The sequence below is a fragment of the Neodiprion lecontei genome, chromosome 5 (genome assembly GCF_021901455.1).
Source record: "Neodiprion lecontei isolate iyNeoLeco1 chromosome 5, iyNeoLeco1.1, whole genome shotgun sequence".
NCBI classification, from domain to species: Eukaryota; Metazoa; Arthropoda; class Insecta; order Hymenoptera; family Diprionidae; genus Neodiprion; species Neodiprion lecontei.
Genome location: NC_060264.1, coordinates 6360013 through 6384646, shown reverse-complemented (window position 1 = coordinate 6384646; position 24634 = coordinate 6360013). Strand labels below are relative to the sequence as shown.

The following is a 24634-nucleotide window of genomic DNA, read 5'->3' as shown; positions in this document are numbered from 1 at the left end:
GGAAAGGGCCATTCGAATCGAATCCGAGACCAAAAATTTCCGTCTCCAAAAATGAAGAAAAAGTAAGGCTAACCCCTTTTCATTTTTGATGAAAATTTCCGCGATTTCGAAAAATGACTGTTCTCAATCTCACCGATGGTATTATTGATATTCCAGCAAAATATATTCTAATGTAACATTAACAGATCCATCTATACTGCTAATCAATTAACATATTTCAATTTAGCGCATCTAGTATCAGCGGTTTGTCCTAATTATCGATGAAGAATTTGGATTATTGAAAGAGAGATTCTTAAGTCGAGCCACTCTTACTTATCTCAACGTATCGTAGTTCAGTTCTTGGTACCGGCTAATTGATCCTTTATGAAAGCTAATACAGGGGACCGTTGTCGGTGTGTACGTGACTTCTGTTTGAAATACCTATCGAGAATCGGACCGAGATATTTCACACTACCAAGTAGCTCGATGGTTTCATTCAGACTGATTTCATCACACCGCAGTATCATACTGTCATCTGAAGGCATACCATTAACATGAAAGCTGAAGTAGATAATCTCAGTTTTAATGTAATTTACCGAAAGTATTCAGTGGTACCATTTTTTTCCCTATGTATCATTAGTGCTAACGGGGGAAAAGAATAATTGCGATTTACAGGTTCAAAAGAATGAATCAAAGCCAGCCGGATCGTATTGTACGGATTTTTGTATTGTACGATGATAAATATCTTTACATTTTGGATCGAAATTATATATTCTCAACTTTTCACACGTCCCACTTCGAATTCCGTTTAATAGGTACACGTGACTGAATAAATTATATGTAAATAAGTTATTTATTTATTTGTTTATAATAAATAATTTAATTAGCTTCACATTCCAGTGAGCATTAAGCCCCAAATATGATGAAACCAGTTGCTTTCAGAATTCATTCACATCTACCTTATCAAAAGTTAAAACTACAAACAACCGACTGAACGAGATGGACTGAATAAAAAAGACACAAATTGAGATATCTGTTATGGATTTTCAATACCGCAATATTTTTCTGTTGTGATTTGCAGTTTCTGTCATCCAAGTACACGAGAATAAGTTGATACTAGTGAGGATCCAATATTATGAACTTGTCCCTGAAATGATACAAAAAATAAACAATCGGTGGTCCAATGATTGGAGTCGTAGAAATTACAGGTATTTTCTTCGATTCACTCCAGAAAAAGATGGTATTGTATGAGTTGGTCTTCTCAATCGAGTCGATCCTCCAGTTACTAAAAGGATATGTAGTTACATAATACATTATGCATATTTCGGTACAAATGACATGGGAAATTATCACCAGTTTTAAATAATGAGATGGTAGAAATAATTACAATGTTTTTTTATGAAACAGTGATATACATATGTATATACATATGTATATAATTCATACATGTATGTATATATATATATTCTATAATAAATCTCATCCGTGATACACATTCCTATACTAAAATTATTTACAGAATAGATCGACATATTTTTGGTTCAAAAATTTGATCTAGTTTGGTCACGGTTTCTTTTTGTTTTCATTCTTTAAGGGCCAATACTCAAGGCGGATTCAAGTCGTGAATATGGAATAGCATTTGGGAAATGCGGAAATCGTCGTAAAAGCAATCGCGCATATTTAATATATAATTGATCGCGGTCTATTGTCAAATACACTATTACCTTTGTTAAAAACTGCATTACCGGTTATAGTTTTTGCATGTAATACAAATTCGTCGACTAGCATTTCGATTCAGCGAAAATTTCCACGAGACTTCCAAGAGTTTCAAACGGGGAATGAACGGACTTGAATGCCTCATTGTATTGGTCCCGGAGTGTCGAGACGACTTTTTGACTTTCGTTAAAAATGAATACCTTAATTATTTCAAATTGTACGTATAAATAATACGTATACGTATTTATATAATGCCTATACATTAGATATAATCGATGAATTAGGTTAGTTTCCCTTGTACGTATTCCACGTTCATCATCTGCAAAACGTTTAACGCAGGATCACAGTCATGTATGGATATCATACTATTTGGAAATATTCACAATCGCTTCGGATTCTCGACTCCCAACTTCCCGCCACCCTGCTCGAAATTTGGAAATATCAGTCTGTCGAATCCACGAATAGTGATTTCTCCATCCGACGACGGTAGTTTCTTTTTCGTCGACCGAAACCTGAAAGGGCCTCAAATTCCCAGCCTTCTCCTTCTTCGGTCTATTTATAAAAGTTCGTCACTGTTCCCGTAACTTTCGGACATTAACTCGGTGGCATTTGGAGTGATAAAATCGCCCGCAGGAGGACGACAAGTGAAATGACGAAGAAGCGAAGGACCTGCGGAACCTCCGCCGAACCCGCAGGCAAATTTCGCGCCTGGTCGTTCATAACGTCGCTGGAAATTGCCGCGCTGTTCGGTTCGGCCGAAGGGCAACTCAATTGCGGGCTGCTCGTGTTGTTCATTGCGGATTCCCGGGCGCACCGACTGGCGTGATGGGCGTAACAAGCTGCGTACGATATCGCGTGGGGTATGTAGCTCTGGTCCATGCTTCCGGAGAACAGCGTCGTCGCCAAAGGGCCGATGGCGAAAACGGGCACGTCCTCACCTCCGTGAGTCGCCCAGGCGCGCGGCACTCCGGCGGTCTGCGAATAAATTTCAAGGATCAGGCCGATTGATTGGCATTGGAAACAATGAAAAGCTACGAAGGTATGAATATATGGTACGGTTCGGATGGATCCTCGTTGTGAAGTGGAGTAACCATGGGCGAAAATGGATAGGATCCTACGTTTTGGCACTGAAAATGTGATTCGAGCAAATACCAACGCCTAGAGACTGGCAGCCCAGATTTCAACAGAGTACCGATAGAAGCCTATCCGTAGGTAACTTTTTCAGAGACCATTAATTAGCAGTTACAGTCAGATCGAATTCACTTTTGAATCACTATTTACACTTATTGATTTCTAGTAGTGGTTGGACGGAGAAATATTACAATTAAAATGAACTATAGTTCACTTTGTATCCTTAGATTTTAGGCAGTGGTGCTTTTCTTGCGGCATTGCGGGCAACAAATTTCATGCAAGACAAAAACTTCTGAGAGCTTTTTGCGATTAATAAAAAATCTCGCGGACAATGAAGTGAGGACAACATGAAAACATCATTGATCGAAATTTGACGCCCAAGTTCTATCGTTCTCTAACTTAAATCATGTACATGCAATATAAGTGTACATGACTTGGGACTATTTGCGATGACGTTTTCTCGCGAAATTCCGTAAAACTGTAGCGTTTGTATCAACTCATATTAGTATTTTTGTAAATCCCGTCGAAATTTCGAGAAGAAAATATAATAGAGCTAGGTTTTCATCTCGCGGAATTTAGAGGAAAGGTCTTCTCGATTCTGAATAAATTTTCAGGGCTCATTTTACACGTACTGGGCTCTCAGGAATATAGAATTGACAGTATAACATCTTACGGTCAACAGCCCATAAAATATACTAAGTAGTATAGGTAACTTGAGCAACCTAACTGATTTTCCAGGAATTGCAAACTGTTTTGGGAGTGCATTAGTCATTTCAGAGGGTATTTCAAGAGTTACGGTTGTTGATTATCACTAGTCACCGGATTTCTCTTCGTGACTGTTGGTCCGTGTACCACGTCGTATATACACGAAAATTAAGATGCCTCGAAACTGTGATGTTGTATCAAATATGTAAGATGTCTTATGCTATGGTCAGCGGGCACAATCTAGTTCAAACGTAATTTATATTCCGGAAGGGTAATCGAGGTACAAAGCTGTCATTAATAATGCGGGCGCATAAACTTTTCGCCAATGTATATCCACCATCGATATAATAATCAAATTGCTACTAGCTCATTTCTCATAGCTTTGTTATACAGGCACGTATGCATCTAATTTGCAATCGTATTTGACTCCAGGAACCTTCCGGTAACGCCAAGAGAATAACCTTACCAGCTCGATATCGACAAGGTTGAAGGATCCAATATGAGTTATCGCGATTCCACCATCTGGCGGAAAATTCAATATCACGCTCGAAGAGTACCGTATCTAATTATAAAAGTCCTTATGTTATATATTTATTTAATTTTTCGCCCTGTTCTTGTTGCGCAATAAAACTCTGCTAACTTGCACAAAGTTTCCTTCGCTTCATCCTTTTTACGATCCTGATTACCTTCATTACTCATAATGTTCATTCCCACCGTTTCGTCACGATTCAATAGATTCGGGAGTAGATTAGTCTAGATCTTTTTTCTATGATATGTAAATAAATATTGAACCTATTTTTCGTTCTTTTGCCGATTAGTTTGGGGGTAAAAAAAATTTCAGCCAGTCTATGATAAAACTATAGTATAACTGTAAACATAAGCGGAGGATTGGAATTCGGGAATTCGAATACAGAACGATGCCAGGGAAGATTCATGTGGTTCTTCTCACCTGAATCGAATCCTTTCCAGCCTCACGAAGGACCGCTCTGGGCTCAGTGTGCCCAGGTCCGTTACTGTACAAAAGAGTTGTGTAAGGCTTGCCGTCGAGGTCCGATACCTTGCTGTCTGAACCTGCGAAACAAAACAGAGTCATAATCAGCTCCGATGTCACGACGTTTTTCAAAATCAGAAAATTCGGGTAAAAATATACGCAGTAGAGAGGATTGGGTCGAATCGCGTGACGAGAAGTCGAACGATATTTAATAGCTGATTGCGAGAGGAGTTTCGTATATAACAGGTAACAGCGTGGCGACGCATTTACGATCACAGATACCTAATACCTACTTATTCGCAGACATAAGGTACAGGTATAACGTCCTCCACAGCAATAAAGAATAATCGCGTGTCTTTGGTCGACGCGACGTGAAATTACCCTGCAGAAATTACAGGGATCAGTGATAAAAATAGCGGGTTTGATTTAGTACTAAGCAATATAAGGTAGCCTGCACTGACTTCGATCAAAAGCTGAGCTGAAAATTAACATCGCAAAATACGCTGTACGAGAAATGAATGCCGGTGTTTCATATCGTGGAGGGTGGAAAAATTTTCAACATTTTTTAATCACCTTCCATATTGCTACAAGGTAAAGTATGTAAAAATAACAGCGAAGTTTCATTAAGAAATTCTAAACGTTTGAAATCCCTCGGCCAAGTTCCGGTGGAAAAGAAATTTCCCGAGTGATGGTGCACAGCGCGTACCAAGTTATCAACGATTCTGCAGAGCATTATAAGTTAAGAATTCAAAGAGAGTACCGTAATAAACTTGTTTGAATTAGTATCCCCAGATCCATATAACTTACTGGCTTCAAGGTGATAATTAACGCCTCAGGTTACCTAACGACGTTATACTCCGCTATCCTGAAGCGTGTACTCAAGCTCAATAAAATCTCGCTCGAGATTCAATAATTCAAGGAGCGCTGCTATGAATAGGTAAATAATAAACCCTGTGAGAGTACTTGGGCGAAGATAAGCACTCAACTAAGTAGAAACATAGTGGACTGATGTCAGAGATATACGAGCTAAATCACCATTGGGAAAACAGCTGTAGGGAGCGGAGATTAGTTCGTGGATTTCAAACTAGCTCCGGTTTGCGACACTCGGATTATTCTATCGTGTTTGCAGTATGTTGCGGTGGTAAAAGGAACGGTAAGATTCTCACGACGTTTGTAACGAACGTGGTAATTACAACGGGCTTTGAATGAATTGTTAATTTCAGGACAAGGGCGTGAAACAATTCGCACAAATTATTTACCGAAAGCAGGGACAACGTGAAGCCGGCTAAAAAAATGTTTCGGATAAGATGCAGTTATACGTGGTAGAAAGTTGAAGAAAGTGAGCCAAGTTTAATTATATACGCCTAACAAAGAAAGTTTTTAACAAGAAAGTAATTTTCCGACATTATTCTTAACACTGTGGAGCCAACCGAGCGTTGGATAATTTGCATGAAAATCTGACACTCGAAACAACATTTAAATGCTTTTAGTTTTACGCAAGTTAATGCCAAAGTCCAAGTCTTTTCACGCCCTTGTTTCAGCTCGTTACCGCGTCCCAAACCTGTGACGGTATATATACATGTATATGTATATATACGGATATCACACATAACACATATCGTCGTCCTCGTAAAGCTGTGGTAAACATACCTGTGATATCAACGAGGCGAAAGATCCCGAGGAGATAAAAAGCCCGACGGAAGCTGCGGGGTTTCGGGCAAGAAAACGCTCGGACGTGTAGGTAAACCGCGAATGGTGCTACCTGAGTGAAAGTGATCAGGATTTCTTTCTCCCGGCGGGACTTTTTACTCGACGAACCGGTAGCGTCCTGATCGTTGCACGGCTCGCAGGACGCCGGTGAGCATCCGGTCTGCACTCCGTTTTATAACCGAACAGACCCTGCTGTGAGTAAGCAGAGAGTCGAACAGAACTAATTCCCACACCCCTGGTTCATTCCGGTGTTTAGGGTGGTTTACGGTAGCTCGCCGAGTGAAACGACGGTTGCCGCGCGTATCACGTTGGATTAATTAAGTCATTTCACGCTCTGCTTCGTCCAATGACAAGATTAAAGACCCGGCATGGAATTGACACTCCTGGGAAACATCCGGGGCATCCTTCAAGCTGCAGGGACGGGCAGATGAACCGAAAGTCCACGGATGCCGTTCGAAAATCGCTTCCGAACGGACAAAGCTATAAGGTTACATATACACGTATACGCCAATTGGAAGGGCTCTTCCTGTCGGGTGTTTGTTGGTTACATAGTAGACATGCACACGGGCAACGACGGAGACGTTAATCAATTATTCAAATGGCTACTGACGCTTCGACAAAGGTCCCGCTGAGTCTCGACGACGCAAAGAGATCCGAAACTATTCTGGAAGTGTCGAAGTTTCCACGGAAGTGATTGTCCGTCCAAGGGTTTCGACAAATTGATCGATTGGTTGGCCTCGATGCGAGATTTCGCTTTGAAAGTTTACTTCCTCCCCCCCCCCCCCCCACCTCTTTCCCCATCTTTCTTGAGACTTTCGACGAGATTGAACACGAAATTATTCGTCATGGCCGAGCTAAGATATCCCCGTTGATCCAGGCATCGGGATTCGAAGCGTTATTGAATCCCCGATTGGCGAAAACGCTTGACTGACTGACGAGTAAGTGAAAAGAATTAGAATTGGTAAAACGTTCGATATCCCTGAAAGCATTAATTTCCAACATTATTCCGCGGGTGCCGTGAATTTAAGGGGGATTGAATTGTGCCCGACTCGTATAAACCGTTCTCATTATATTCAATTTTCTATTATGAATTATTCTGAAAACACCGAATCTATCGACAGCATGCAGATTATTGCATTAAAAAAGCAATTCGTTTATCTGAATTTCGATTTTTATTCAAAACTTTCGAGATTATGCAAAAATTTCTCGAATCAAACTTTGTGGAAAAAATATATAAGGACTATAAAATACTAAGTGAAAGTCAATATTAACTTGTGCAACTGAGAAAATTGCGTGGAATAAGCATGGGTGAAATTGTTGAATAAAACAGTGCACCGTTCATTTGAAAACCTTTCAAGTTGATTAAACCCTTCCAGTGTCTTCTCGCGAATGGTACTAAAAAGTAAAACATCTTACAGTAAAATTCATCTCAAGTCAGCGCGTTAGAGACTGCAGGCAACGAAACATGGACGTGTACGTATAACTCTGTATGGGTATATCTATCTATCCGGTACCGAGTATGCTCAACGTGACGACGCGACGAGGCGAATCGTTGGAACTTCCGTACGTGCCTCAACTTCAAAATGGATTTACCTATAAAGCCGTAGATACAGCACACAAAGTCGCTCCTCAAAAGTCTGGAGTAGGTATATAACGAATTCACCGTCCCCGAAGTGGAAATACCCATATACATGTACCATACACGAGGCGAAGATATCCACACTTGAACGGTGAGATGGTCGTCGAAGTGGAAGCCGGTGAATTGTTTTGGCGTACCGTAGAAGAAGAGGCTAATTGAACGAGATCCCGTTCCTGACGAAAGTTCTTCTTCTATTTTTTCTTTTTCTTTTTTTTTTTTTGTAGTGGTTCGGACGAATTCGGACCCCTTTGGCAAAGTGGTCAGCATTCGAAAGGAGAGCGATTCCCTTTCCTGAAAGAGTATCGTCCTTAACCTCGTTCGCGGTACGTGAAGTGATGAAATAAAATTGAAGAAGAAGGAAAAGGGGAGGGGGGGGGGGAGGAAGGAGGAGGGAGAGAAACGTGAAACGGTGGAATATCGCGTCGCTGGTTTATAGTTGCAGTGAACTCTCGAGGACGTCTGGACCTGGCGCAGCGACTCGAGTTGCCTCGAACCAAGTAAAAAGGTGCAATTCGGTCTATCACTCCAAGTGGTTCCCCGGGACGAGGTGAACCCCGTACGTCGTGTCTACGTATAGGTATACATGCGCGTATACATATGACGATAAAAATTTTGCAACCTCTATTTACATTTACGACGTGGAACTCGGGGTTCGATTTACCGGAGGCGAGAGGCGATCTGCGAACTCCCACCCTATAGAAGAGCCCCGTATATACGTATGTCGAGCAGATTGAATCTCATTGAATTATGGCGACGGCAGGGCGGCGTGCACGTGTATCCATAGAAAAGCGGATAGAGTCTGTATATAGGGCTCGTGTCTACTAACCTAGGATCGGGTTGCCCCGGTGAGTAGCCAACCCTCCGAGAGTTAGTACGTGGGAGTGGTCCGCTGTCACGAGCAGGAGCGTTTCTGAGAGGTCAACTTCGTCCATGACCGCCCGAACTGCCTCCTCCAGCGCCAGGGTCTCGTCCAAGGCCCGATAAGCGTTGTTGTAGTGATGGGCGTGATCGATCCTGCCACCTTGTCAAAATCATTATTACTTATAAACATGACCGAAAACGCGACCGAGGAGGTCCGATCTCTGACAAATTATACCTACTACCGTGTCTTTCGATCCTTTTGAAAGAAAAACACTCAACGTATTATCACTAACGATAACTTACGTATAACGCACAGATTTTCAGTACGTACGATTCGAGGTAAACAATGAATATCTGTATCAAGCTACGGGTCGCTGAGCATAAATAAATTGACTATAATTATGCGTAACGGCTTCGACGTACTCATCACCAAGCCATATATTGATTATACGTTAAATAGCCGATGTACCACAATCGAGGTATAACATTCGTAAATATATTCTCATTATTCACGGGCCGTCTATTGCCTTTACATTTTAATACGCAGTGTTTCTTTTTCCTTGGCACCCTTGTAGAAAGGCTGAACCCCTTAAAATCATAATGTTTAAGCGCCCTCGAATATCAGTTTGGTTTGGAAAGGGACAGTATCAGAGTAAATTCTAATAAATGGGGCAAATTATTTTCTTGATAAAGTTCTATTTCTTATACGGTTCTACTGCATTCGACTAAAAAGTTGGATGAAGTTTGAAACTTATGAAAGTTAGGCCAGAATCTCAACATTATAACGATGATACGTGAGATGTTTGTCCTATAAGAGATCAGCAGACGAGACGAAATATTGTTAAGCGGTTTTATGATGTTATAATTGCGATCTTGAACAAGTTGAAAATTTATTAATTTACTGTACAAGCAAGCCACCGGAGAATAAAGAGAAAATTATAGGGAGAAAGAGATGATGGAGAAAGAAGAAAAATTTCCTTAGCCGATAAAACACTTTCCAACAAAAGCTCGTATTACAAGACAGTCACCTTAGTGTATAGTGTACAATGTATGTTAACACAGCTCCCGGATTGAGGGAAGCTGGTTCTTTGTAAAGAAAAACCGAAGCGTCATCGATAGTCGCTTATAATTCCGTCGTTTTGTGAACATCGGTTGTTCTGTATTTTACTTAAAAATGGGAAGAAGGCGTGTTTATTTTGAAATAATTAACTGCAATCAGCTAGATTCAACGAAGTTCAATATTATATAAGAATAACATTATCTCTCACTGTAAAACGTAACGAAAAAAATTCAAACCTACAAATTTTATATGCAGAACTAGAAATATTACTCACAACAGGTTAATTAAAAACATTATGATTACAACTCCAAGAAACCGTCGTTCGTACTACTCTGTCAAATTAAATAGCTTATTCTGCTGGTATAAAGTAAAGAATACTTTATAAATTGCTGCAGCTGAATTTTTTTTCTCACTGCAAACACGCTACATACACAAAATTGCTGTAGGTAAATGGAATTAATAATCTCGAGTTTAATTAAAATATATACGTGACCGTCATTGAAGAGATTTTCATAAAATTCAAGCATAACCAAAATATATGCCATATCTATTAAAATAGGACTGACAGTAGGAAAAAAAATTAAAAAAACAGAGAAATGACGTGATTTTTCTGAAGTTATCAGCAACTGAATATTTCGAATTGAAGCTTCCAGTCTTTTACTGATATTATTATTAAATGTTGACCAGGGATTCTCTTTGAAAAAAAAGAGACAATCAACTCTGAACTAACTTCTCGAACTCTGATTCCATTATCGTTTTTGTTCCGTGACGTTTTACTGGATCGTACGGCCGTTAAATCCCCTTATCAAGATAAAACAACTGACATTCGACCGTGTTGCGACAACGAACCTTGTATTTTCCATGCCTTGTACCCAGCTGTCGAGATATTCTACACCCGCTACGAGATAACAATACAAGCCGACGGTACGCTAATGGTAACAAGATTAATACAATAACCGTAATTAAACCTGATAAAACATAGTTAAGTGCGGTACTTGAGTACTGAACAAACCTTGGCGACAATCGCGTTTAATTTCACTCGAGAATTAGAGTAACAAGCAATGTCTCTCCGCCTCTTTCCTTTGCTTACCTTCGACAAACAGAAAGAATCCCTCCGGATTTTTCATCAGTATACGCAGTGCCTTCAAAGTCATTTCGGTAAGCGACGGATCGCCTGTACCATTTGTGTTTCGGTCGACGTCGAAATCCATGTGCGAGTAGGCGAACAAACCTGAAGAGGATAAAAAAGAATCATAGACATTGTGACATCGAAAACGAACCGCAACGTGCAAAATACACTGTAATAAAAACAGAGAATAAATAATAAAAAAAAAACTCAGTCAATTCATTTCCGACGATAAAAAACAAGCTGCGTCTCGTAAATCTTTCCTAAATATATCTGCACAGTGTGAACCTACTCCGGAAAGCTCAACGCAGCTATAAGGTGCACAATGTTGATAATTTCCCGCAGATTTCCTCCGCATTGATACCGAGCTTTTGAAACGTAGCTCATGCAGGTCTAACTAACGGGCAAAATCCTTCGTGGCTTTCTTTCGTTGGTGTTTGAATGACTCGATTTAACGCGGATCAGAGCACAGCAACGTATAAATGCGGCCCTTGTCGCACAGACGGAATTTAACCCGGCACGTTATTACGCCGATGGTTTACGTAGGTTCGTCTGTACAGAATCGTCTGTGTATTGAACGCGAGGGTCGTCAGGTGAGGAGAAATAAGGACAAGAGTTGGCGGGGGCGAATGAAATACACGGTAGTAACTCATTTCAGTAGGGAAAATAACAGTGTAGGATATAACCGCAAAGAGCGTTGCACGGTGGCGTTGCCACGCAGAGTTGGGACGATCGCGAAGGGATTATCGCAGAGCTTTGTATTCCTGTTAAGCTGCAGCCACGGCCGCGTTCAGCTTGGTTAGAAGAATATTTAAGCAAGATTGAAAGGTGTGTAAGTAGAGATGGGCGCTGCTGGTTGAGGCGCGAGTACCCCTAATACGCCACTGAACTATTTTCGTTGTGAAAAGTTGGCTAAGCGAAAGCTCGTTACAGTGCATGAAGTTTCCGGCGTGCAAGCTCTGTATCTGAGTACTCGGCACGTATCAGGTACCGCGATAGCGCACGTTCATTAGTGTCCGTAACTTCCGTTTCCGGTCTAATCGCAAGACTGGGCGGGGGTCAAAATTTCGTAAGATCAAAAAGTCGACTGGTCGAAAAACCGAAATCTTCTAGATACGAACTTTAAAACAACGAATGATCAGCGTACCGAAGTTGGGATTTTTGGTAAATCACCCAGTAGAATAATCGTTTTCCCGAAAGTTCATTTAACCGAACACTCTCTTCTTCGGAAAAGGATTTTCAGAACAGTCGGGACTCCGAATGACCAAAGCACAGAATGCGGAGGTACAGAAAAACGAACGTTCCGAAAGTAAAAACTGAGAGTGGCTAATACTTCGAACAGCCGCAAAACCGAAAAAATTTCTCGTCGAACGTCAAAGTTCGGAAGGAGCAAAATTACGATCTGCAAAATGCAGAAGGCCCAGAAAGCCGAAAGGTTGCAATACGGTTGTCACAGTTACGTAGACTTATGCTAGATGACACTAGATACCGGCCATCGGATACGTGTGGCGTTGGAGAAAATATACGAATTTCCGGCATCATCCAGCCTTCCGGCATTTTGGCCATTCTATCTTTAGCGGGTTTTGGGATTTCGACCTTTGGAGTCTTTGGTCAGTCGTTATTGATAAATTCAGATTCGTAAATTTTCGACACAGGCATGAGTCTGAGATTTGAAAAGTCAACTTTTTGACTCTTCGGTATTTTCGCAAAATTTATTTATACATTTTGGCGTTCTCAATTTTTATTTTTCCACAAGTCATCTTATCGTATTTACGGTCTTTCTAAGTTTTTAACCGTCGATAGTTTAACTTTTGGGATTTCGTCCCGTCGAATATGTGGTCTTTCGCATTTTTGTACCCCACCCCACAGATCAGAAACACGTGAGATGACATCGCGAACGGAAAACGGTGTTGGTATCTCGTTGTTGTTATCATTGTCATTACTATTGAAAGGCTGGAAACTACGCCCGGAATTTCAACCCGAACTGACAGCTCAATGGTTCGTCCGACGTCCCTGACGGACGCAAAACTCGACGTCGACTATGTATATGCGCCCGAAATACGGCCGGACCGCAAACGGCTCTCACTACTTGCAGCGTGCGCTTCGGCTGCCTGTCTGACTGCAGCGCGATACTCGTCACTGTAGGTTGTACGTTGTACTCTTCGTACTTGGCGCAACAACGCTCACAATCACTTTTGCTGACGGTTATACGCACAGCTGGGAATAACCGGCCTCTCGACTAAACACGTTGGAATTTTATCCAGTGACTGGAAGCCAGCCACCGCAACGCGGGGACGGCTGCAGTGGTGAACTAAACCGGACAAGCCGGCTGTCTGATTCTCGTAAATCACAAACCACTGCCTGGCGTAGGTGTGTTTGACTACAAACGAACGTACATTTTGTCTCCACACCGTGGAAAACCGGCGATTAATGTGTTATTGAAGGGATGACAGAATTCAAAAAACTGATCCATACTGCAATCGGTTTTGCAGTCTCAGCCAGCATTTAATTTTTATTCAGTTAGTTAATGCACCGATACGAATGTCAAATTTGAATTACGAAATGTATCGAAGTTATTCGATTTGTCGTATTCAAGATTCTCCGACTTCCCCTGATTATGAAAACTTCCCGAAATTCTCAGAGATTTTTCGATCTCATCCGCAAATTCGATTACTTTTTGTCTCGACCATTCGTACTCCGAAGAATATACAAGGGAGGAATTCAAACGTCAACTCACCAAGTAAGTGGTTGACCTTGCGAGGGTCAACGTTTTCCAGTTGTTCCTTGTTCCACACGTATTCGGCGTCGATGTTGCGAAGGCGACGCTCGCGTGACCATTCCTCGATCAGGTTTCGGCCGTCGAGTCGGCGACCCTCCTTCTCAGGTTCCTCAGGATCCATGGCAACCTTGGGTACGAAGTGCCTTCTTCCCCCGCCCAGCAGAACCTGCACAATAAAACACACGCGAGGCTAGCTACAGGCTGCGATACAGGCTTATTGTTCAGCGGCAAAGGGTCTTGTGCGGTTTGTTTTTTTGCCGTTTTTACTTCGCTCTTCGATCGATCAATCACTCACGCGGTTGACGTCGATTTTCAAAGGTTCTACCGAGAAAATATAATGCGTATCAATATATCACGCTTTAGGTAATACGTATGGCATACATTCAACAGCGCGAAAAGTCCTTCAAATCCATACGCGTATACTTGGTACTGCGGCGAGGATTTATCATTATATAACGTATTTAGTTGTATGCGAAATGCGATATCTGACAACCGTCCCTCGCGCACGCGATATCTAGATTTATCGATGGACTTTTTTTCACGGTTTTTTCTTTATTTAAGTTTTCAGAATTCTACATATGCAATGAATTTATTGACGATGCTGGGGTTTTACCACGCCGAAGTTTGCTGTGGTATTACAATAATATTTTCAAGTCAAATAAGTCAATTGCAGAGAAATTTTCGCATAATTGGTTCGTGTGCAAGTAGGTTATTCCTTTGGATGCAGATTAACTTTTTATTCGATACACAACCTAATCGCGCGAGACAAACTTAGAAGAAAAAAAATACGTAAGGGTATCAAAAACACCTGAGACACATGACGGTGAAAAGTTTTTTGAACAGGGATTATTAAGCAGTTACTTTTTTTTGGAAATAATTTTTCGAGTGTCATTGACGAATAAAATATCTGACTATTCTTTCTGCGTTTCTTCTTCTTTTCTACTTTCGATCTTCGATCAGTGGCGATGAAATTAATAGATGTGAAACGTAAAAGTAAAAATTAAAAAAAAGCAACAATTCTTCAGAAGTCACTAATTTTATGTTACTTTTCAACAAGAAATAACTTGGGCATATAACATGGATGACTCAATGATCAATTAAGCAAAACGTATGAGCTTAATTGACACAATTCTTTCGCTCGGATGAACGCCTAAAGCGGCGAGTTCGGTGGACTTCCCGTAATTTTTCGGTATACAGGCGTCGTTCAATCACAGTTTCAGGTCTCGTGAGAGAAATAAAAATAAATGGAGCGGGTACAGCTGTAGCTCAGTATCCATGCAGCAGACTTACGTTAATGTTACGGCCAGGCTCGTCCTCGAGAAATTGTCGAGCAATGTCCTTACAGGAGCGTCTCGCAGCCGGTGGAACCTTGCCGTCATCCTCCCAATAGCGACTGGACGCGTGGCTGAACAACGCCGCTGGCGTCGCGTGCGTCACTCTCGTCGTCGTCACTACGCCGGTTGACTTTCCTGCGAAGGCACGAATAAGACTGATCAGGAATCGCGGAGCGTAAAATAAAATTCAGAAATCACCAGCGTCTACGCTATAATATATACATTAATCGAGATTTAATCGCGCCAAGCCGTATAGCCGCGGGACGGCGCCACTTTCGACGATCCGTGACGTCAAAAGAGCTCCGGCCAATCACAGGCGGCGTTTCACCAGCCGCGCGAAATTCGAAATGAGCGAATGTCGAACGAAGAGATTCGTTTCGAAAAGCGCCGTTCGTGGCTGTGACAAATAATCATTTTATCGATGAATAATTACGCAGGATGTGGTGCACAGCGTTATAGACTACAGGGCAGAATTCCGTACGAAAATGCTTGCATATTATATACAACGCAGTTTTTTCGTGGCTTGGTTTATAATTAAATTTACGAAGCGTATAGAAAGAATAATTGATTTCTCTCGTCGAAGGCTCGCGATGCATACGTGTGGATATATCCCCGTTCATCATGGTCTGTGGAATTCAATTATTAACAAAAGGAGGAAAAAAGAACCCTTAGCATAAAAAAGAAAATGAAAAAAAAGTGTCACCGTTCATAACCGGGCGTTGAAGCTGACCCGAGGAAGCGTATTTCATCAAACAAAGAGACTCAATTTCCTCTGATATATCCCGCACAACGTTGCCCTGTTTTCTCAGTTTCTCTTCGTTCTTCATTCCCTCCTTCCTTTCTCTCTCCCTCTCTCCCTCTTTGTATGACACAACATTAGCTGATATACATTACCCACGTACATATGCAACTATATGATTGTTCATCATAATGTACAAAAAATAAATCGAAATTAATTTAATCTCTCTTTCTTTCTCTCTCTACCCTTTCTTAACTTTCTTAGTAGGTGTTTCTCGTCTTCTTTTCACAGATATTCTTTCCCTTTGACCGGTCCAGATTTACCAGCTATCCGTCGCGTTGTTGTGAGATGGAAACCGCCTTCTCCAAGCTTCTCAGAATTTCTCAATCCATCGACCAAAGCTGAAGTTCGTATTAAAAAACTAAAATTTGGTTACTAAAGCTGGAAACCGCAGTAAATCGCTGAGGTTAAAGTATGGATTAGTGAAGAAAAATGATTACGCGAGAGACTTGAGCTTCGATCTTTGATCAAGCAATCTGTTCCGCAGCATTCTGGAGAGGCAGGTCAATCACGGTTCCATCTTCTCGTCTGATAGAAAATGTGCAGGCATGCAAAATTGCAACTTCCGAAAGAAGAATTTTCCCATGCATGGAATGCGAGCGAGCCATCTCTTTACTGCTCCATCTGGATTAATCGTTTGGGGTTAAATTGGTTTCATCGAGTAGCATTCATCCGTTACATTCATTGGATAGAACCGACACCCGGTACGCGAAGAGTTATCGACGGTATTGAAATGGCCGTGTAGACTCAAGCTGACCTGTTTTCTATTTTATCCGCATTCGACCTCTGTTAGAACCACCTTTCCGGCCAATGATTTCCATTCATCAAAAGAACCACCCTCCTATGATTTACTCTTCTTTTTTCTTGGATGAGTTAATTAACTTTTTCAAGATCCTCTCTCTTCGAATTTTCTCGAGAAAAGAGCTATCAGCACGTTATTATACCTTTTATAATATTTCATCAAACCCGTTTTGCTCCCTCCTAAGTTTACCGATCGTCAACATTTACCATGCAGGGCTGTCAAAGCTTTGAAGATCACCGAAAATTATCGCGAAGAATATCTAAAAACTCATCGTTTTCAAATGAAAATGAAAACACCTGCAATCTCTGACGAAATTTCAAAGTTTAGGGTCATCCTGCGATAGTAAAATTGACTTCGGCGCGAGACTAAAACTCGGAACGATCTAGTATAACGTTCGAACGACATTTCGTGGACCGGTTCAACGCCGTAAACCAGACTATTTAGACCAGAGAATGGGTAACTGAAAAATTATCGTCCCACGATAACCAAACGCTGACTTCGGATAAGGCCGGTGTTGAAACTGAGGGTCCTTTGGCCGGCCGTTCGACCATTTTATCGCTAAGATCTGGGGTCTCGTTTCTCACAGGCGTACACGAATGTGCGCGTAACGCGTCGACGTATACTTGACCAAACATTGTATCGGGATACACATTATTCACCGTTGAACTCGTTGTCAGTTTGCACAATCATTTCGTAAACAGATCCGGACGAATGAAAATTCGGCAAAATCGCAGCGATCAGATTGTCCGTTTTAGATGCCTGTTATACACATTCGTAAAAATGATCGTAAAATTCAACAGCTATGACCAGTAGTGAGATCTCCGGCGAGTTAAGTTATCCCTGCACGCGAGCGGATAAAATACGTGAAAATCAGAACAAATTCTGACATTTTATAAACAGAGTGTATCAATTATTTATAAAGTCACAACTAGCCCGACGCGTTTTTATAGCTACTTTAGGGGCAGACAGAGGGAAAGAAAGACTCACTGCGAAGCGTGCGGGCGTGTTTGCCGCCCTTGATATAAAATAGCGTAACGGTGGCTATAAAAATTTATACACCGTGACCTCGGGGGTTGAATATTATATTCGAAAAGAAAGTGCGCGTCTGGATTAGCGTCGTGAAGCGTGTTTTTCCCAAGCCTAGAACCGTTCGAATTTCGAACCTCCGATCACGTGTCCATAATTCGCGCAGTTAATTACCTGCAGCCTTATCCCTTCGGATCAGAATTTCCTGGGTAATGGGGTAGCGAAAGGGGGATTTCACCCGACTAATATCATCACGAAATTGTGCGAGTATAGTTTATGCCTGGAGATTAGCGAAATTTTCCTTCTAAAATCAATGTGCCCTACGTACACGGAGTTCTGGGACAGTGCTGTTATTTCATTCATCGAGTAAGTTTCTTTTTCCACCCTGCAACTCGCGAATATATCTCTGGATCGTATTAGAGCTTTGCCAATTATCTAGACGTGTGTGCAAGGTGCAATGATTGTGAGTTTGTTTCGCATATTATTTATTATTTTACGAACAATCTGTGCTTTCCGTATTTTATTTATTTTTTTTTTAAATTCTGTATGGTTATTTTGTTCTTGTTTTTTTTTTTTTTTTTAATCTTCCTTTTGTTGTTTTTCCACACCCGTGTAAATATTTTCTTACGAGGGTTGACCTTTGTTTAATATCGAAAACCAGCCACTGCTGGAGGTTTACGAGAGAAAGGTTGAAAGAAATTGCGATTTGGGAAGGAAAAAACTGAGACGTATTTTTCCCTTTTGAATGGGGATATTGGGGAGTAAAAAATTTTACGGAAGGTAAGACCGGTCGCGTGTAACATAATACGTTTATTGATTACATGCGTGTATTATATACACGAGCGAAATACTTTCAGTTTCGTGAAAAGAAGGAGAGTTTAAAGTAAAAATAAAACTCGGAAAAAGGCGAACAATTCAATTCTACCCAAGACGAGCTTTCTGGAGCTCACTTTCGGAAGGTATCTCTGTTCTCAAGCAATTCCTTCGATCACTCAATATAAACTCGATTTTTGTGGAATCTCAATCGAATCTTACGCTTAGCTAAAGGACGATATACGCATACATACAACAGAATTCTGATCGGATAGCGAAAGGTGAATCCGAGACGAAATGCGTATCCGGTGAAAGGATACGGCCGGGATGAATTTTAGCTGTGCGCACGAAGGATGAAAAAATCGCGGGGGAACGGATGGCTGGGAAATGACATTTTCTCGACGTACATCGGTCAAAAAGTAAAGATGTCACTCAGAGGAGGGACGATGCAGAGCTTTAAAAACTGGGGAAAAAGTCTTATTCGCCTAATAATTTAAACCCGATTGAAAGCTAACGTGCATCTTGTGACGGCTGACTGCACAAAAGCCGTATATTATGGCCGCGAGAAGCGTGAAAAAATTCCTAAAGCAAATGGCATTGAATTTTTAAAAGGAACGTCTTCTTTGCCGCGAATATTTAGGCGGACGAAAGAGCCTCGCGGCATTAAATTTTGCTTCCCATTAAGCCCGCCACCCCCTTCGCTTCATTCTTGTACCGCGATGAAAAATTTACAAGTGTATACTAGAATTACCGTTCAAGCTTATATTCTCCTTATTCAACGGTCTTACGGAGCGGTAGGAAGTGAATTCACGTTCAGAAATTTCGAAACAAAGAGCTTACAAATAAGACCAGAAACAAAACGCCGGGAGTATTTTCATGTATACTTACCAAGATTCCCTGCAACGATCGACCCTCAAAACGTGGAGACACAAGGCCGAGCTTTACGGTCCCCGGTTTAATCGCCGCGAATTTGAAAGAAGCTTGAAAAATTTGTGAGTTGAAAACCCCGGAACAATGAATAAAAAAAAGTAAGCAAAGAAGAGAAAAATTCGTCCAAGGGAGAAAGGGACGATAAATTTAAAGGCCGCGAATGTCGGACTTTTAATACCCTCGAGTGGTATATTATCGTTATAATTAGTAGCCAGCTGATTCATTACCAAATTGTAAAGTATTTCCCTAAAGTCACAGCGGCACATGGCGGTGCTGCTCGTTCAGCTACCGACCCGAAAATTATTTCCACACGGTAAAACTGCACCAATTTTCAAACGCGTCTTGTCCAGGGAGCTTTTTCTCACCAGAATTCCAACAAGAATTCAACAGCGCGTAGAACGAGTTGCTTAGAGTGAAATGCGACGCGATATTGCGAGCAATTTGGGAGCCGTGGTCGGAGGCGAAAGGAGTAGATTCGCGGATAGATAAAAGGGGATGCTGCGGGGCCGGAAAGCCGAGGGCGAAGGCGGGGGCGGGGAACCCGAGCTAACGTTCCCGTGCAATTAATCAACCAGGCAATCAATCTTAATGAGCCGAGCGGTCGTGCAACCAACCAAGAAGAGCTTGCGTCTCGGCATATGTGAGACCCGCACGCCACACTCTGCGGGTCTCTGGAACTTCGGAGTAAAACTGCGGTTTTAGTCGCTCTCACGGAACAGATCTATCCTCCGTATCCAAGAGCGATGGGAAAGTGAAGGAATTCGAAAGTGGGTCTGGAGCCTGGAGAATTCGGTCGGGTTTATCTCTCACCGAGATCCTTCGATTCGGCCGTATTTATCACGTCAGTGATGGACGCCTTTTACCCCGCGAAGATCAATCCGAACTGCGACCTGATCAGGGATCGAATAAACTCTTCGATTCGACCCTCACTTTTCGCATAACATTTTTCATTTTACGGTATAACGACGAAAATGTCGCTCAAGACTTCTTGACCCAAGTTTTTTTTTTAGTGCCAACTTCGCATTGGAATCCATCGAAGATTTATAAGAATTTGTAAAATTTCATGCGTTTCGAAAAGCTTTGTGACGATACTTTAAAGAATTTATAGAATTTTATCGGATTTTATAAAAGTCGATACAATGTTTGAGGGTTTTTTTTCTCCCTATTCTTCTTCTTCTTCTTCTTCTTTGTTTTCTTCTCTTTTACAACTCAAAAGATAGTACGAGAAAACTTTTAAGAACATCGTAAGGTTTAACGATAATTTGTGGATTTAATCCAAACTTAATACATAAGAATTCAATACAAAAAAAAGAGACAAAATTCGACTCGGAAACTTGAAAGAATAATTTACGATATTCGATAAAATTATTTAAGCTTTGGTGAAAACTTTTAAAGAATTTATAGGATTTCAAGCGATTACATAAAAGTTGACATTATTTCGTGACGTTCTGTATAGGCAAAATTTAGAAAACATTTCATGCGAAAATCTGATGAGATTGATGGCTCAGACCTGAGCGGTGAATATTGACGCCTAAAAAATTCTGCAAAACCGCACAAGCTCGTGATTGGCTTCGACAAGGAACCGGCTTGTGGCCGAATATCGAATACTTGAAATTCCCAATCCATCATCAGCTGAAAAACAGCACACCACGAAAAATTCAGTCGCCCCAGAGCGTAGGTAGTTTCTTACAGCACGTGAATCTCTGAACCTGTTCACACACACAAGCACGAAAGCTCTATTAGGAAATAATTGTCCCATAGAGGCCGAGGAAGATTCTCAATAAAAGACTGGAATCGCCCTCGAGTGGAACAATTTAATACAATAATCGTAGACACGCAAAAACAATCCTCGAGTCTGTTCGAGGCTTGAGCATAAAATATTTTTTGAAAAACGGCGTAGTTCAGATCGGAACCTTTATATTTTCCTAACTTGCTTACATCTCCTTTGCGTTACACGCGGGTTGGAAAACCGATTGACGCGTTTATACCGATGAGCAAAGGTTTCTTCACCTGTGTACCTACCAACCGTATTTTTCACTTCAAAAAAGACGTCGGAAAAATGCGGATCAAACTCCAGCGTCGTCAGCCCCTCGATTCCCAGAGTAAATATGGTAAAAATTTTCTCTCATCGCGGTCTTTGATTCACCCTTCAAGTCCGCTATGGAATGGTAACGACGATAACCGTTCGTGCGCACGCTTTTAAAAGAAGCAAACCCCAATCGACTTCAATAATTCTTTGTCTCGGATACAAATTTCCAGAACCCACCCGCTTTTTCACCAGTCCGTTCGTCTTCGCCTCGTCAAAACTATCGTGGCCTCACCTTGCTGCTGGGCCCAGCTGATCAGCGACGGTACCTTCGCGTTGTGGCTTGAGAAGCAGTTCTCGAATCTTGCAGAGGAATCGAGTCCGACGGTTTCGTAGTTGGCCTTAACACCGCAAAGCAGGGCGGTTGCGCAGGCCGAAGACTCGCCGACCTGAGCGTCCATGTTGTAGGTCTGAAACACGTAAAATAACGAAGAAAAATGTTTAGAAGTAAAGAAATGAGGAAAGAGAAAGCTCAGGGTACCCATATTTGGGGAATTCCATGCGAACCCAACCGTTCCTCGGACCTTCACGATTTTTGATTTTGTTTAAAATTTAAACAGTAGCCTAAATATGTTTAGATTTTTCATTCAACCGGTTAATCATTAATAAGTAGGTATTGAGAATGATTTTAAGTAGTAGCTTTTTTAAAATTCTCGAAAAAACTTCAAAAACTGTATTTCCTTTTCCAAACATTACAAGACCGAGCCTATGACAGGCCCATTTTTTTCTGTTTTTTTTTTCTTTTTTTTAGCACTTTTAATTTTTTGATTAATTAAAACGTTGCTTAAACGGTTTGAAAAGTCCCCAAAAATTCTCAGAGCTTTCATTTTCCACATAGAAGATTTCTCGACCGGTTTCATCCATTGATAGAAAAGTTTCATAAAAATTCGCAGATAAAATCAAAGAGCCGACCAATTCGTCTACCGTTTTTCGAACTTGTTTAATTATACGCGTATTCATAAAAAAAAAAAAACATTGGCACACGTTATACTTATATTTAAAAAAAAATGGGAAAAATAGGCCTGTAATGGGCTTAGTCTTGAAATGCTTGGAATAGAATAAACAATTTCTGAAAATTTTGTTAGAGTTAAAAAAAAACATTTTCAACATCACACTAAATATTTATAAACATATGAGCAGTTGAATAAAAAATCTGAAAAAATTCGGTGTACTGTTTCAGATTTGGGACAATTGCGGTGAAATCCTGAAACAAAATTATCGAGAGTGGTGGGGGACAAACGTTGGTCGGAATCGCATGGAATTCCCATGCATACATTATTATACATATATTCATGTTCTCAAGGATTTCGGTGACAGTTCCAAGTGACAAGAAACGAATTTCGCTCCTGCAGTTATATTCTCGGCCCTGAAGTTACATCTAGGTAGATAAAAAATACCGTTTTCCGCGGGGGGCGGAGCGCGAATTATGGATAAAACTGTCAGAGATGAATGAAATCTGCGTCGAGAAACTTGACTTATTGCAGTTGGTCACCGGGGTTCGAGTTTCCCGTGGCGGGCCATAAAACTGCAGATTATGATAATCTCCGAGTCGTTTTAGAGCCGCGGTTATAGGTGAATACTAGATTCAGAGTCGCGGGCATGACTCGAGAAACCGGGGTTAAATCTTTTCCGCGTTATTGAATTTAGCCGGGTGTGTTCTGCTGACGCCTTTGATGCTCGGAGCAGATTTCGGAGCTCTCAAACATCGAGTATAAGAGGTGTACGTAAAACGCCTGAAAAAGCCGTCAGGACCACTCGTCATTATCATAACACGGAAGGAGCGACTGTCAACGTCGATCGGGAAACTCTGTAGCTCCTGCCATCTTTCGCGCTTTATCCTTTATCCCTTTTGGATCGAAAAAGTCATTCGCCGATACGGGTATGCATACCCGTTAAGAAAAGATACGGATTTACAACACTGGGGAATATGAAGCGATTTTTCGCGAGCACCTCGTACAGCTTGTGACATAAATTTGATTCGTTGTTTCGCCAATTGTGTCGTACTGTTTGTTACTTTTTTTTTCTGCGTGTTCTGTGAGCTCCTGATAATATTTTACAATTTTTTTTTTTTTTTTTTTTGACATATGATTAAATTAATTGAATCTTGTAGATGTGACGTTAAAAATTAAATTCTTAAAAGTATTTTAAAACCTTACGAACCTTGGCACAAAATTTTCAAACTACTTTATGAAAATTTCCTTCGTCCCCCATAGAAGCATCCGCAAATTAATTTGATAGATAGATAAAAAAAAAAAAAAACAAAAAAAATAAAAAACAAGGAACCACAGGTGCGAGTAGTCGGTACTGCGGAATAAAAGTACGCAGGATCTACAGGCATTAAAACTTGTTTGAAATGAATTTATATTTATACTAATTTATTCCTCGGAATAAGTTCGTATTTACTATACCATGAAACAGAGCGGACGGTATGGTACGGGTTGATTCATGCGGTACGCAACTAATGCAGTGAAATATATATGCACACCCACAGGCCCCGGGTGATGGTCTAGAAACTGTAATATTGTTATAACGAATGGCGGATGTCGTGCGCATGCATAATCGCTTGTTTATGAAGAGAAACTTCACCAAGAACGCCGCGCGTTTCTGTTTTATGTATCGTATACAATAGACATGTATATATTTTCACGGAACACACCGTTCTGATAACAACTTATCGCGATGGTGAATTTTCCGCGTGTTGCAGGGTATGTTAATTAAGCTGGGGAGGGAGGGTAACGTCTTGGACGGTCTAAAGTCATATTTCCAGGAGTTTTGTATAAAGAAAATGAAAATGTTTGGTGACATTTCAATCTGAGTGCTTTATTGTTTATAGTTTATATGCGCCATGCCTCCTTTCAATGAAAAAATTCTCAAGTATTCTTCAAACTATAAATAATAAAGACTTCAAATTCAAATTGCTCCGAGTGTTTTCATTTACTTAAAAAAAAAAAAACAGCATCTTTATAATCAGAGAAAATTATGAGAAAGAACTCTTGTTTTGAAACTAAAAAATTGCAAAGATGCGCTTCGCACGGTAATCATACGATGATTTGATCCAAAATTGTTGATAATTAAGCAACTTGTTAGGGTTGACAGTTTTGGGGTTTATTAATTTTTTCTTCGTTAGAGGGATACGCATACCGTTAT

At 41.0% G+C, this 24634-nt stretch overlaps 1 protein-coding gene across 2 annotated transcripts in view; it reads right to left on the bottom strand.

Moving 5' to 3' along the window:
• Nucleotides 1–701: 701 nt before the first annotated feature.
• Nucleotides 702–24634, bottom strand: part of LOC107221174 (alkaline phosphatase) — a 244915-nt gene continuing 220982 nt past the window's right edge. For both annotated transcript variants that reach the window (XM_046742377.1, XM_015660084.2), the window contains 7 exons: nucleotides 21723–21897; nucleotides 14988–15166; nucleotides 13656–13863; nucleotides 10883–11023; nucleotides 8698–8892; nucleotides 4481–4602; nucleotides 702–2670 (listed from right to left, as the gene is read on the bottom strand). In XM_046742377.1, the coding sequence (XP_046598333.1) occupies nucleotides 2290–2670; nucleotides 4481–4602; nucleotides 8698–8892; nucleotides 10883–11023; nucleotides 13656–13863; nucleotides 14988–15166; nucleotides 21723–21897 (1401 nt within the window). In that variant the 3' untranslated portion in view covers nucleotides 702–2289. The remainder of the gene's footprint in view (nucleotides 2671–4480; nucleotides 4603–8697; nucleotides 8893–10882; nucleotides 11024–13655; nucleotides 13864–14987; nucleotides 15167–21722; nucleotides 21898–24634) is intronic.